General features: G+C 38.8%; 1 protein-coding gene and 1 long non-coding RNA gene across 4 annotated transcripts in view; one reads left to right on the top strand and one right to left on the bottom strand.

Moving 5' to 3' along the window:
* gramd2aa (GRAM domain containing 2Aa) overlaps positions 1-16,404 on the bottom strand; it is an 84,102-nt gene that overhangs the window by 10,167 nt on the left and 57,531 nt on the right. For all 3 annotated transcript variants that reach the window (XM_062032247.1, XM_062032263.1, XM_062032255.1), the window contains exons 4-8: positions 15,132-15,204; positions 8,028-8,131; positions 7,653-7,751; positions 2,890-2,961; positions 2,758-2,814 (exon numbers count right to left, since the gene is read on the bottom strand). In XM_062032247.1, coding sequence (XP_061888231.1) covers positions 2,758-2,814; positions 2,890-2,961; positions 7,653-7,751; positions 8,028-8,131; positions 15,132-15,204 — 405 coding nt within the window. The remainder of the gene's footprint in view (positions 1-2,757; positions 2,815-2,889; positions 2,962-7,652; positions 7,752-8,027; positions 8,132-15,131; positions 15,205-16,404) is intronic.
* Positions 1-16,404, top strand: part of LOC133639160 (uncharacterized) — a 60,966-nt gene that overhangs the window by 14,224 nt on the left and 30,338 nt on the right. The gene's annotated exons all lie outside the window — the stretch shown is intronic.

Genomic DNA, 16,404 nt, shown 5'->3' with positions numbered 1-16,404 from the left:
GAGGACAAATTTCACCACATCTAGTGTGTGTGTGACAATCATTGGTACTTTAACTTTAACTTGTTTGCGCGTGACGTCAATGGTTGAAGCGAAAGTATTGGGACACATTGTATCCCAATACAAAAAGCTCTGTTTTCATCGCAAAATGCCACAGTATTCTGGACATCTGTGTTGGTGAATCTTTTGCAATTTGTTTAATGAACAATGGGGACTGCAAAGAAGAAAGCTGTAGGTGGGATCGGTGTATTAGCAACTGGCTGCAGCAACACAACCAGGAGGACTTTGAGTTGGATAGCAGACGCGCTATCCGACGCTAGCTGCCGACCGCATCGATGAACGGGTGAAGTCCTTCGTTGCGCCGTCGATCGCTGGAACACAGGTGAGCACGGGTGTTGTTGAGCAGATGAAGGCTGGCGTAGGTAGATAGCTAATGTTTTTAGCATAGCTCTGTCGAGGTCCCGTAGCTAAGTTAGCTTCAATGGCGTCGTTAGCAACAGCATTGCTAGGCTTCGCCAGGCGGTACAGCATTAACCGTGTGGTTACAGGTCCAGAGTTTGGTAGTATTGTTGATTTTCTGTCTATCCTTCCAGTCAGTGGCTTATTTCTTTTGTTTCTATCCGCATTTAAGCACGATGCTATCACGTTAGCTCCGTAGCTAAAGTGTTTCGCCGATGTATTGTCGTGGAGATAAAAGTCACTGTTAATGTCCATTTCGCGTTCTCGACTCTCATTTTCAAGAGGATATAGTATCCAAGGTGGTTTAAAATACAAATCCGTGATCCACAATAGAAAAAGGAGAAAGTGTGGAATCCAATGAGCCCTTGTACCTAAGTTACGGTCAGAGCGAAAAAAGATACGTCCTGCACTGCACTCTAGTCCGTCACTCTCATGTTCCTCATCCGCAAATCTTTCATCCTCGCTCAAATTAATGGGGTAATCGTCGTTTTCTCTGTCCGAATCGCTCTCGCTGCTGGTGTAAACAATGGGGAAATATGAGGAGCCCTTCAACCTGCAACGTCACGCTACTTCCGGTACAGGCAAGGCTTTTTTTATCAGTGACCAAAAGTTGCGAACTTTCTCGTCGATGTTCTCTACTAAATCCTTTCAGCAAAAATATGGCAATATCGCGAAATTATCAAGTATGACACATAGAATGGATCTGCTATCCCTGTTTAAATAAGAACATTTCATTTCAGTAGGCCTTTAAAAGTGCTACAGAACCAATTTTGAAATTTAATTTACGGGACCTCAATAATATAAACATTTTTGCCTGCAAAATATGGGGGCTTTCTGTGCATGTTAAGGGCTCAAAAAGGTGCCAAACGTATGGAAGAAAAAACACAGCAATTTCAATAGGGCCCTTGTGGTGCTCTGCATCACCCCTCCGGGGCTAGTTCCGCTGCCCGGGTCAAAATACAAAAAATGAGTATTAATAGCACACAATTTGGATAAAACAAGTTGAGAAAGGAGCAAATTATGGTTTGTTTTATAAAATACATACCGTATTTTCCGGACAATAAGGCGCACCTACAAGCCTTTTTTCCCTCAAAACTCAACAGTGCGCCTTATAACCCGGTGCGCCTAATGTAAGGAATAAGTTTGGTTGAGCTTACCCACCTCAAAGCAATTTTATTTTGTACATGGTGTAATGATAAGTGTGACCAGTAGATGGCAGTCAAACATAAGAGATATGTGTAGACTGCACTATGATGGCAATATGTCTCAAGTAAACAACACCAACATTTTATGTTCCATTGAAAATATAGAACATTACACACGGCGCTCAAAAATATATCAAAATGTTTTAGTACGACTTTGGTAAGCTATGAAGCCGCATCGCTTGAAGGATTGTCGGTGCATTAAACATACAAGTATTATTATGGCGTGTGTGTATAAGGTAAGACATATTATCTGGCGTTTTGTTTTGCAATATTATGCAAAAGTAACTTTTCTCACCTTCTGGTACCTGCTGATCTGTATTTGGGATCTGCATAAATCCTGAAAAATTGCGCACATCCGCGCCGACTCCGTAGTCGATAAGCTTCTTCTTTTTCTCTGTCTTCTTGTTATGGGACATTCATCCTCTGCTGTTGCCATTTCTAATATAAAGTAGTGTAAAGTTCTTACTTATATCTGTCAGTAAACTCGCCATGAAAGCGCTAAAACATACCGCTGTGGAGTTCCGGTCGGACGGTTTTTCACGTGACACATTTCCGGTGTTGTTTCCGGATGAGGAGACGCTGCTCTGTTATTGATTGAAGTAAAGTCTGAATGTCATCTTTTGACCCTTCTTCCACTCCCGTCCTTGCACGCTACACCGCTACAACAAAGATGACGGGGAGAAGACGCTGCCGAAGGTGAGCCACGTAAATAAAACCGCCAACAAAACGGCGTATCCGGAAGCGACTGTCAGAAACCGGCTTGAAAAACATAATGTAAAACATAATCTATGCAACATTTTGACCAAAGAACCACTATTACATGTTATGTAGACCACAAGGAAGTGTTTTCAATTTAGAAAAATAAATAAATAATATGACTCCTTTAATGCACCCTATAATCCGGTGCGCTTAATATATGAAAAAAGATCAAAAATAGGCCATTCATCGGCGGTGCGCCTTATAATCCGGTGCGCCCTATGGTCCGGAAAATACGGTACTTAGATGGGAAACTAGGCCGCCTCATTGGCATGTCGCTCGCAGCGCTGGCAAATCTAGTCTTCTATATATATACTGTATATCTATGGTGGCCACTCACCAGTGATAAGGTGGGCTCCTCCATGTACTGCTTTAAACTCAGACTCTTCCCGTTGACCTGCAGAGGAACACGACATCAACTGACACGCCTAGAGGTGTCTATGCGGTTGTGTAAATGTGTGTGCTGTCCTACCTGTAGGTGAGTGCAGATCCTACGAAGGACGTCGTAGACACTGTCTCTTGACAAAAGTGACACAAATACATACTGAAAAAACAAAACAAAATGCAACCTATCATCACTTCAGGTTTGGACTCATTGGGAATTAATGACATGGTACATAAACACATCATTTTATTCTGAACCCCTGAAGTACAGTAGTGCCTGGGAGGCTCGAACCGCCACAGCATGCACTGCACCAACATAAATGAGTGATGAGCTCGTAATCAATTTGGCAAATAACACTTTTAGGGATCAAAGAAAGTTTTAAAGGGGACATTTTCAATCACATTTATTCAGGAACAATCAAGCAGGATAGGGCATAGACAGGATTATACAAATCCCTTTGATATTTCCAATACAAAAAAAAAAGCTGCATTTTCCATTTTAATGAAGGCGTAAAACAATGTGAGGATGTCTTCTAAAACAAAATCTGTAATGCTGTCATAAACATGGGGATGTTTTAGATAAAATAGCAAAAATACCCATACAAAAGGTTAGAGATTTTGCATATCAAACACTTTAAAATTAATTTGATCGTGTTCTTATTCATTCAGAACACCTGGGCCTTCTGCAGAGCCAAAACAATAACACATCTTGCAAAGGATGAAAAGACTGAAGTATTGATCTACTAAGATCCAAATAACACGCGCTAAACGGCATAACTATTAAATTGTGTGGACTATTAGTGGGCGTTTTGCGGGTGATCTAAGATAACAAGTCCAAAAGTGGTGCAGACCGCCCGATTTCAATGGAAACACTAATTTCCCTCCACATTTATGGCATTTTGTCATTGAAATAAACCTTAAACATAGGAAAACTATAACAAACACAAAACAAGACATAAGAACAAGACATGACCTGCAGCCTTTTTATCAAATTTCAAAAATACGTACATACCAAAGTGACCACTGCAGCATTACATTTTTCAGTGTACAGTCCTCGGCGAAAACATTTTGGACATCCCTGCACCATTAATGCTAACTTATTATTGTGTTGCAGATCAAGTGTGTGTATTCTGAATAAAAGTACTTTTTTTTAACACTTTGTAATTCTGAAAGTGTTGAGAGTCTCTCATTGATTTGATCTATTAGCTTTTGTAACTACAGTAAAAATGGTCAAAAAGCACCCCTAAAAACCAACAAATAGCTTTAACTGTCTATTGGGCTTGTTAAAGTTAAAGTTAAAGTCCCAACGATAGTCACACACACACCAGGTGTGGTAAAATGTGTCCTCTGCATTTGACCCGTCCCCTTGTTCCCCAGGTTTCTGGATGTTTTAGAGGGAATAATCGGCGCAACAGAGGACCCTCAATCTGTTGACTCAATTGTTAGCTATTTATTTACGATTTCGAATGCAGAAATATGCCAGGCATACTGTGATGTACATCCATCCATCCATCCATTTTTACCGCTTATTCCCTTCGGGGTCGCGGCAATTTACGGAAATTACCGAAGGTGTTCGGCGCCGAATATTCAAAATGGTTGACTGAATTTGCGGCATTTTGTGACATTTTCGACGGCATTTTCACATACTTTGCGGATTGTACATAAAATTGGTTGTGGTTTAATGGATACAATTAAAGACAAATAAGCAAAAAAAGTCAACTTGTTTTTCCACTTGACTGGTACTTTAAATGTTAGTTTTCTACTAATTGCAGAGTTATTTTTTGTTTAAAGCCACACCAAATCCTCACTAATGCTGCAGCAGTCTTTTAATCTGCGTCTGCTTAGTGTACACGTGCTGAGTTGTTTTTGGTTTTTTTTAGTACAAAGACTTTTTGTTTGACTCGGTTCATAAATAAATGTTGATAAATATCGTATACCATTGCCGTTATCCTACGGCCAAACAGTGCACCAACAAACTAGTCTGTTTGCCCTCATATCAATAGACAGAATTGAGTGCCAGAACAAATATGACTAAGCTAAAATGGGGCCAAAGAAAGTAGCAAGTGCCAACACTTTGATAAAGAAAATAATAAAGACTATAGAATTCAACTAAGAACTCATAGCAATATACAAGGGTGACAACCGTCTGGCTCTCCCCTCCCTCCTTTCTGCTCATTGCTGTCTTCACCAACAAGAGTTTTCAAAAAATGATGTTAAATGTAGGCCTAGGCTTGGGTCAACAAATCAATCATTAGAACCATAAATCCAAATTAACTTGATAACTTTGCTGTCATCAAATAAATTGCCATGTCCAACGCATGTTTGTTTTCTTTGTCTGTTGCTTTCAAACAAGGCAAAAGAGGGTTCACTCTGTGCATCGCTGTGAACGGAGTGAATCCTCTTGTCAGTCATCCACCATCTTTGTCTGGTGTCTATTCGCTAGTCAATACCCGCTACTCGCTAGTGGCTACGAGGGGGAAAAAAGATGAATGCAAAGCCAAATGTGAGAATATTTTGTCTCCAAATGAATGTGCAAGATAAGCCAATCAACACGGACAAACGAGCCAGTATACCTAATTTGTTGGAAAGTGACGGCAACAAAACAGACAACAAAACAAACCACCTGACACTATTTTTCCAACTGATGAAAACAACTGCAGTCCAAAACGTTCAGTATTTATTGAAGAGCAATTTTTGCTAACAGAGATTGAGAGTCCCATTTTATTCTGATTGTTTGTTTACTTCAGATCTATTCAACTAGCGGCACAGGGCCAAATCCGGCCCGGGAATGATACCATTCCGGCCCCCGAGTTCAGTTCAAAAAATGGGAGACAAACATTTTTGCAGCCAATTTTTTAAAAACACTAGAGTGCTGTCATAGAGATGATCTTTAACTAGATTGTATATTCTTGTAAAATGTTATTAAAAACAGCATAGCACTCCTGTAACTCTGACAAAATAGACCAAAACCCTATGTTTACTGGAGTGGACGATGGTTCTACAGAATATACAAAATAAGACTAGTAAAGGGAGAGTTCTGGCCCCCCGGTCTTTAAATTTCTGGAAATGTGGCCCCCAAAACAAGTTAGTTCAATATCCCTGATTTACTTATTTCCATCCTTATAATGTTTAAAAATAAAATAAAAAGTTTATTGCATTTGAAAGGAATACTTTGCGTATTAGATTTGGACTTAGACATAGGCAAACTTTATTGATCCACAAGGGAAATTGTTCCACACAGTAGCTCAGTTACAAAGGATGGAAAGGGTAAGGATGGAAAGGATAATGCAGGTATAAAGTAGACTAAAAATGTACCATAGTAGCAATATAAAATATAGCATATAAGTAATATGTACATATTATATATACAGTATATCATATATACTGATATATCATATTATATTATATTTGTATATAATATATACAATATATAACAAATATTAGTATTATATTATGATTAAATTAGTGCTTGATTTGATTTCAAAATAATGCTAACAATAATATTGTTTATTGGCAAAGCCTAGTTAAATTGATCTATTTAATTCATCAATTATATATATTTCACATTGTTTTCTGCATGTAAAATTATAATTAAACGCTACAAAAAGTGTTTTGTGTTCATACTTTTGGGTCTGTTGAACAAATCAAAAAGATTTTCATTATTTCTCATAGGACAATTTGCTGGGGATTCCATACAATTCCGTCTAAATCTGACCTTTTTGAATGAATCACTGATGAAATATGCAATATGGTGATTCCATTAATTGGAAAATGTTAGTGTTCGACTAGTTTCAGTGTTATTGTTTTGTTTTCAGCCACACTCAATCCTCAGTAAGTATGCTGCAGGAGTAATAGTCTTTTAATCTGCACGAGTATTTGCCTGCTTTGCATGCACATGCTCACTTGTTTTTATGTTATGATTCTGAATATGGCTCTGATGAACTCAACCATTACACACTAGCAATTTAGTCATCTTTTTTTTCATTGCCCTAAATCAAATACAACTATGGTTTGTGTTTGGACACCCCTTGTAATAGAGCAGGGGTGTCAAACGTATGTCCCGTGGGCCGTAACAGGTTTTACCCGGCCCGTGGGATGAGTTTGCTAAGTATAAAAATGAGCCGACATTTTTGAATGAAAGAAACTGCTGTTCTAAATGTGTCCACTAGATGTCACAATAGCAATTCTTTGTATTTTTGTAGATGATGCTACATATGTAAAAAAAAAAAAAACCCACATGATGTTAGTACGGTACAACAGTCGAGGAAAATGAGCAAACTACATAAATAACATCCTGTAATTTGATTTTTATATGATTTTTTTCATCTTGATAGATTGAAAATTAACACCAATGCTGATGAACATTATCTCATATTTTATTCAGAAAGTATAAATAACGACAAATAAAGATAGAATACTATTAACCCATGTAAGTGTAAAAAAAACATTATGATTTGTACATTTTCAGAATGTGCTTGTTCTATTTTTAAACAAAGAAAACAATCTGAAGTTGTCTTTATTTTTAAGTTATCGTGCCGTGATTTTACCAGTCCAGCCCACTTGGGAGTAGATTTTTCTCCATGTGGCCCCCGATCTAAAATGAGTTTGACACCCCTGTAGGAGAGGCATGGATTACAGAAAATGTGTTCAGACTTGGGGACATACTGAGGGGTTTAGACGGCCAAACGTTGCTATGGTGATGGAATATTAGCCTCCACTCGACCGTGCTTCAAGGCTGCTGCTATCTACAGCCCCGTTCTTTCCGTCACGCCTCGCCTTGGAAAACACGGGCATGCTGCGCTAATCAGCACAAGTATTTTAATTCCCAGTGACCGCGATGGAAGTGTTTACCTTCTGGCCGGTGTCGGTGGTGATAGCCAAGCCATTGGGCACCAGGCCCGCGGTTTTGTGCTTCTTCACCAGCCGCACAGAGACAACAGGGATGGCCACCTGCATAGAAATAAAACAAGTACAAAACACTGTTTCTTGGTGCCCACATGTCGGACAAATGGGACGGGTGTCGTGGCAGTGGAATGAAATGAGATCGGTTTCCTATTCGAGTCGGTATGCAAGGAATGCGGCGTGAATAAGAAGCTTATTGTCAGTCAGGGGTTCAGTTTCAAGGAAATGAGAAAGAGGAACAAATCATAGTAGAAGTCCACAGCGCAGGTATAGAATGAGACCTTTTTTTTTTTTTTTTTTTGGAGACCTATAGTCCGACAGTACCTTGATGTCTTTGCCAAAAAGGTTGGCATAGAAACACAGCCAGTTTCTTGAAATGTAGAGCCTGCCTTGGAGGAGGATATCTCTGAGAAGAGCACAGGAGTACACTGAGGACACAAAACACAGCACACATTGTTCTCCATTGCATTGAAGAATCATTTTTAAAAAGTAGCAACATAGTGGTCAGTGTTAGCGGAGTACATGTAATGTGCAACAACAAGTTTATGATAAAATGGCGTACAAAGATAATTGGCATGACAGCTACATTATTAGTTACATGTATTTTGTTTTGTTTCCTGTCCAGCGCTCTTATTTGTTTCTAGACTGGGCTGAATCAGTTTTGCTTTTTTGAAGTTTTTTTTTGACAGGTTTTCTTTACTGTGCTTTTGCCTGCTGCACTACTTTTCCTTTTAAATAAATTGTACCTGCACTTCGTCTGCCGTCTCTGCATCCTGGGGTCCTTGACCAACACTACCGTGACACCAAATATAACAATTATCTTATTCTCAAATCTTTGGGAATTAAACCAGATGTCAGGACCATGCATATTTATATTTCATATGTATTGTAGTTTGTATGTACAGTGGTATCTCGGTTTTCAAATGCTCCAGTTTTAGTATGATCAGGTTTTATGCAACAATTTTCACCCAAAATATGTCTCGTTCTTCTTACTCTGTCCCAGTCTGTGCTTTATGTGGTACTTTTTTTTTTTTTAAAGGTATTCTTAAAAGAAAAAAAACTATTTTTTTTAATCGATTCTTGAATATTATGAATCAGTTTAGAATCGGATAAATAAGACTTGCAATTTGGATATGAATCGATTTTTTTAGCACTACTAATAAAAAATAGGGATGTGATTCTTACAACAACTCACAATTCGATTTGATTCCGATTCTTGGGGTGACGATTAAATTCAGAATCGATTCTCAATTCAACACGATTCTTGATTCAAATTGATTCTCGTGATATATTATTTGGCATAAAAATCATGATGAAATATTTTCAAAAGACTGACTGACTATAAAAGCGCAAGGAGTAAGCACAGAGAAGATCGATTCATAAAATGATGTGAAGTGAATTATATATTTATATAGCGCTTTTCTCTAGTGACTCAAAGCGCTTTTACATAGTGAAACCCAATATCTAAGTTACATTTGAACCAGTGTGGTTGGCACTGGGAGCAGGTGGGTAAAGTGTCTTGCCAAAGGACACAACGGCAGTGACTAGGATGGCAGAAGCGGGGATCGAACTTGGAACCCTCAAGTTGCTGGCACGGCCACTCTACCAACCGAGCTATACCGGTTGGTAGAGTATCAATTTAGAATCACAATAAATAAAAATCTTAATTTGAATGTGAATTGATTTGATTGAATTTTTTCAGCAGCCCTAATAAAAACTAGAGATGTGACTCTTACAACATATTACTGGGTATAAAAATCCTCTTGGCTACTGACGTATGATGTATACGCAGAGATTACCTAAAAATGTATTTAAAAAAAAATAAAAATCGTTTTCATATTTTTTTATTATGATTTTTTAAAATTTTCATAATTCATATTTATTTCCTGCAAGAAATCACTTAATTAACTTCAGTTGTAAATAATAAATGAATACATAAAACATTATAAGACAGTGTATGGATGATAACTCATTTTATGCAAATTTTTCTAAATAAAAAAATATATTTTAATAAATGACATAATTAGTAAAATGGGACTTAAAAGGGTTGAAATTAAAAACTAACATGACATTTTAACTATCTTTTTTAGGACTGAAGTTGCTTGAGAGATTTGAGCTGAAAAAAGTAAAAAAAAAAATGAATCAAATTTGTTTTTACACTCTTAACTGCCTAATAACGTTTCCGTTCTGGTGCTATTTAACTGCTATTAAATGATGTATGCCCCAGAATGGTTAATAAATGTATCTGTCCCTCAAAAAGGCTTCATGTTATATATATCTGCCATATTAAAAGTAGGGCTGTGAATCTTTGGCCACCACACGATTTGATTATTCGGGGTAACGATTTGATTCAAAGTCAATTCTTGATTCAAAACGATTCTCGATTCAAAATCAATAATTTTTAACAACATTGGGTGTTAGCCAAAACCAGCAGGCACAAAACATTAAAACAACGTTAAGAACTTGTTGAGCAACTCAAACATAACATTGAAGCAACATGCTTTTTGACAACGTTTAATCATTGTTGGGTTGTGACGTTGCTCTGACCATTGAATTTTGGTCATTTCCCAACCAATATTCTACAACACAAATACAACGTTGAAACAACATGCTTTTTGACGACATTTATTCAATGTCAGGTTGTGATGTTGATTTGACCGTTGAAATGTGGTCATTTCCCAACCAACAACGTGGATCCAACGTTGGACATCAACGTTGTCTCAATTTACTAATACAATTATTTTGCAACGTTGTTTCAAAGTCAGTTTTAAAGGACATGTATGTATAATCAACGTTGTATCAATGTCTTGTGCCTGCTGGGTAACTACATTCCTCCATACAAAAGATAAACAGCTGTGAAAAATGTCTATATTACCTTAAAGAAAACTGGTTTTGTTTAATAAAATTCTACCCAAACATTTAATAAAGTCAAATACAAACAAGGCAACAAGAGAAATATCCCACACTTCTCTTTTCTAAAGTTAATCTGTATAACAGATATGGGCATCGACATCAACAATATGATTTGCCTGAGTGGCTGCACAGGACATATTTTAAAAAAAATACAAATAAATAAAACATTTTTTTGGAATCGATTAAGAATCGTTACAAATAAGAATCACGATTCATTCGAAAATCATTTTTTTGACACCCGTAATTAAAAGCATAAAAAGCACATTTCAACAGTTAATTATAGAAGTGGTTAGACCAGGGGTGTCAAACTCATTTTAGCTCGGGGGCCACATTAAGTAAAATCTATTCCCAAGTGGGCTGGACTGGTAAAATCATTGCATGATAACTTAAAAATAAAGACAACTTCAGATTGTTTTCTTTGTTTAACAATAGAACAAGCACAACCTGAAAATATACAAATTATAATGTTGTTGTTTGGTTTTTATTACACTTACATGTTGCAGTTAACAGTATTCTATCCGCCTTTGTCGTTATTTCTACTTTCTGAATAAATGATGTAATAATGTTCATCAGTCAAATAGGTGGAATTGAGTCTGGCAGAGTTTTCAAATGTTCCCGTTGGTGTTAATTTTTAATCTATGAGACGATGGAATGAATAATTATATCAAAATCAAATTACAGGATGTTATTTTTGTACTTTACCCATTTTCCTCAACAGATGTACTAACATCATGTGGTTTATTCTGTACATATGTAGCATCATCTACAACAAAACTTGTGAATTTGGTCTTATTTCATTCATCACACATGAAGTTGAAGAGGGATACAAATGATTTCAGCACACATTTTGTTTCATCTGGCATCACATGGACAAAGATAAGACCTTATGAAAGAAACTTCTGTGGTCAGATGAAACAAAAATTGAGCTGTTTGGCCACAATACCCAGCAATATGTTTGGAGGAGAAAAGGTGAGGCCTTTAATCCCAGGAACACCATGCCTACCGTCAAGCATGGTGGTGGTAGTATTATGCTCTGGGCCTGCTTTGCTGCCAATGGAACTGGTGCTTTACAGACAGTCAAAGGGACAATGAAAAAGGAGGATTACCTCCAAATTCTTTAGGACAACCTAAAATCATCAGCCTGGAGGTTGGGTCTTGGGGGCAGTTGGGTGTTCCAACAGGACAATGACCCCAAACTCATGTCAAAATAGGTAAAGGAATGGCTAAATCAGGCTAGAATTAAGATTTTAGAATGGCCTTCCCAAAGTTCTGACTCAAACGTGTGGACAATGCTGAAGAAACAAGTCCATATCAGAAAACCAACAAATTTAGCTGAACTGCACCAATTTTGTCAAGAAGAGTGGTCAAAAATTCAACCAGAAGCTTGTGGATGGCTACCAAAAGTGCCTTATTGCAGTGAAACTTGCCAAGGGACATGTAACCAAATATTAACATTGCTGTATGTATACTTTTGACCCAGCAGATTTGGTCACATTTTCAGTAGACCCATAATAAATTCATAAAAGAACCAAACTTCATTAATGTTTGTTGTGACCAACAAGTATGTGCTCCAATCACTCTATCACAAAAAAATAAGAGTTGTAGAAATTATTGGAAACTCAACACAGCCATGACATGATGTTCTTTACAAGTGTGTGTAAACTTTTCATCGCGACTGTATGTGCGCCCAGGTAACGTGTCCCCAGTCCTCTATCTTAACAGGGCACATAGCTCCGCCCCCTCTGAAGTCATGCACGCTCTAGCGACAGAGGACACAAATAATTTATATTGTGACATTCAGTGGACACATTTAAAACAGCCGTTTCTTTCATTCCAAAATTTCAGCTTATTTTTTATACTTAGCAAACTCATCTCGCGGGCCGAGTATAACCTGTTCGTGGGCCTGATCCGGTCCGGGGGCCGTACGTTTGACACCCCTGGGCTAGAGGAAGCAGCTAGGTAGTCTTTGTACTGCAGTGTTTTTCAACCTTTTTTGAGCCAAGGCACATTTTTTGGGTTGAAAAAATCCAGAGGCACACCACCAGCAGAAATCGTTAAAAAAAACGAAACTCAGTTGACAGTAAAACGTCGTTGTCGCAATTGTTGGATATGACTTTAAACCATAACCAACCATGCATCAATATAGCTCTTGTCTCAAAGTAGGTGTACTGTCACGACCTGTCACATCACGCCATGAGTTATTTTGAGTTTTTTTTGGTTTTTTCCCGTGTGTAGTGTTTTAGTTCTTGTCTTGCGCTCCTATTTTGGTGGCTTTTTATCTTTTTTTTGGTATTTTCCTGTAGCAGTTACATGTCTTCCTTTGAGCGATATTTCCTGCATCTACTTTGTTTTAGCAAGCAAGAATATTTCAATCGTTTTTATCCTTCTTTGTGATTGTCATGTCATGTTCGGATGTACATAGTGGACGCCGTCTTTGCTCCTCAGTAAGTCTTTGCTGTCATCCAGCATTCTGTTTTGGTTTACTTTGTAGCCAGTAGCCTTTTCTTAGGGGCACTCACCTTTTGTTTATTTTTGGTTTAAGCATTAGACACCTTTTTACCTGCACGCTGCCTCCCGCTGTTTCCGACATCTACAAACCCCGTTTCTATATGAGTTTGGAAATTGTTTTAGATGTAAATATAAACAGATTACAATGATTTGCAAATCCCTTTCAACCCATATTCAATTGAATGCACTACAAAGACAACATATTTGATGTTCAAACTCATAAACTTTATTTTTTTTTTGCAAATAATAATTAATTTACAATTTCATGGCTGCAACACGTGCCAAAGTAGTTGGGAAAGGGCATGTTCACCACTGTGTTACATGGCCTTTCCTTTTAACAACACTCAGTAAACGTTTGGGAACTGAGGAGACACATTTTTTAAGCTTCTCAGGTGGAATTCTTTCCCATTCTTGCTTGATGTACAGCTTAAGTTGTTCAACAGTCCGGGGTCTCCGTTGTGGTATTTTAGGCTTCATAATGCGCCACACATTTTCAATGGGAGACAGGTCTGGACTACAGGCAGGCCAGTCTAGTACCCACACTCTTTTACTATGAAGCCACGTTGATGTAACACGTGGCTTGGCATTGTCTTGCTGAAATAAGCAGGGGCGTCCATGGTAACGTTGCTTGGATGGCAACATATGTTGCTCCAAAACCTGTATGTACCTTTCAGCATTAATTGGTAAGTTACCCATGTCTTGGGCACTAATACACCCCCATACCATCACAGATGCTGGCTTTTCAACTTTGCGCCTATAACGATCCGGATGGTTCTTTTCCTCTTTGGTCCGGAGGACACGACGTCCACAGTTTCCAAAAACAATTTGAAATGTGGACTCGTCAGACCACAGAACACTTTTCCACTTTGTATCAGTCCATCTTAGATGAGCTCAGGCCCAGCGAAGCCGAACGGCGTTTCTGGGTGTTGTTGATAAATGGTTTTCGCCTTGCATAGGAGAGTTTTAACTTGCACTTACAGATGTAGCGACCAACTGTAGTTACTGACAGTGGGTTTCTGAAGTGCTCCAGAGCCCATGTGTTGATATCCTTTACACACTGATGTCGCTTGTTGATGCAGTACAGCCTGAGGGATCGAAGGTCACGGGCTTAGCTGCTTACGTGCAGTGATTTCTCCAGATTCTCTGAACCCTTTGATGATATTACGGACCGTAGATGGTGAAATCCCTAAATTCCTTGCAATAGCTGGTTGAGAAAGGTTTTTCTTAAACTGTTCATTAATTTGCTCACGCATTTGTTGACAAAAGTGGTGACCCTCGCCCCATCCTTGTTTGTGAATGACTGAGCATTTCATGGAATCTACTTCTATACCCAATCATGGCACCCACCTGTTCCCAATTTGCCTGTTCACCTGTGGGATGTTCCAAATAAGTGTTTGATGAGCATTCCTCAACTTTATCAGTATTTAGTGCCACCTTTCCCAACTTCTTTGTCACGTGTTGCTGGCATCAAATTCTAAAGTTAATGATTATTTGCAAAAAAAAAAAGTTTATTAGTTTGAACATCAAATATGTTGTCTTTGTAGCATATTCAACTGAATATGGGTTGATTTGCAAATCATTGTATTACGTTTATATTTACATCTAACACAATTTCCCAATTCATATGGAAACGGGGTTTGTACAAAGCAATTAGCTACCGGCTGCCACCTACTGATATGGAAGAGTATTACACGGTTACTCTGCCGAGCTCTAGACAGCACTCAACAACAACACATAATTTGCAGACTATAATTACTGGTTTGCAAAAAATATTTTTAACCCAAATAGGTGTACACCAGACTGTATCTCTAGGTACACTAGTGTGCCGCGGCACAGTGGTTGAAAAACACTGTTCTACTGGATATGATGATTGATGACAATCAGGAAAATACAAAAGTAGAGTAGAATGGCTGGCGGTTTAGATGACTTTTTGTGATGATGAGTTAAAAAAAATGGTAGTGATTTAGTAATGAGGACACAACATGTATGACACGGTTAGAGTGTTACCTTTCATGAGGAGCTCATCCTTGGGCACACACTGGAACAGTTTGTGGTACTGCGAGTTGTACTTGCTGACAGTCTGTGCAGAGGGACAGGGCAGAGTCATGAGCAGCTCCTTGGCCCGCACGCCGCCAGAACCGGCGCCCCCTCTCCAGCCGCCGGCCGCTCCGACCCGGCTCACCGCCGACACCACCCTCTCCCGCAAAGGCGGCGAGCTCTGCACCAGGCTCAGCACGTTGGCGCCGTACACACACACACACTCATCCATGGCCTGAAGCAAGTCGCTGCAAGACACACACTGTTGCCCTGGAGCGGGTCAGTACAGGTGACGGGTCCGGTCCGCAGAAACACACACCTGGCTACTGACTGGAAACACACACGACTACGGGAACGCAACCATCCTCAGGTTTAGCTGCTCTGTCTCTAAAACTACTTTGGTGACTCGACTCTTCACACACCTTCACCAGTCAAAGCTAGAAACACACCCTCCTCACTCAAACTCTCTCTCTCCGTGTCTGCGTTGTCCATCTCTACTTTGACTGGCTCACTTCTATTATTAGCGCAGGGCTGCTCCTTTCTACACTGATATGGAGTTATTGAATGTATCCAACATTGACTTATTGCGTCGGTTTATACCGCTAACATACAGTTGCGATCAAAAGTTTACATACACTTGTAAAGAACATAATGTCATGTCTGTCTTGAGTTTCCAATCATTTCTACAACCTTATTTTTTGTGATAGAGTGATTGGAGCACATAGTTGTTGGTCACAAAAAACATTCACTAAGTTTGGTTCTTTTATGAATTTATTATGGGTCTACTGAAAATGTGACCAAATCTGCTGGGTCAAAAGTATACATACAGCAATGTTAATATTTGCTTACATGTCCTTTGGCAAGTTTCACTGCAATAAGGTGCTTTTGGTAGCCATCCACAAGCTTCTGGTTGAATTTTTGACCACTCCTCTTGACAAAATTGGTGCAGTTCAGCTAAATTTGTTGGTTTTCTGACATGGACTTGTTTCTTCAGCAATGTCCACACGTTTAAGTCAGGGCTTTGGGAAGGCCATTCTAAAACGTTCATTTCAGCCTGATTCAGCCATTCCTTAACCACTTTTGACGTGTGTTTGAGGTCAACCAACTGCCCCCAAGACCCAAACTCCGGGCTGATGATTTTAGGTTGTCCTGAAGAATTTGGAGGTAACCCTCCTTTTTCATTGTCCCGTTTACTCTCTGTAAAGCACCAGTTCCATTGGCAGCAAAACAGGCCCAGAGCATA

The sequence above is a fragment of the Entelurus aequoreus genome, linkage group LG02 (assembly GCF_033978785.1).
Source record: "Entelurus aequoreus isolate RoL-2023_Sb linkage group LG02, RoL_Eaeq_v1.1, whole genome shotgun sequence".
Classification (NCBI taxonomy): domain Eukaryota; kingdom Metazoa; phylum Chordata; class Actinopteri; order Syngnathiformes; family Syngnathidae; genus Entelurus; species Entelurus aequoreus.
This window is presented reverse-complemented; position numbering and strand designations above follow the sequence as displayed.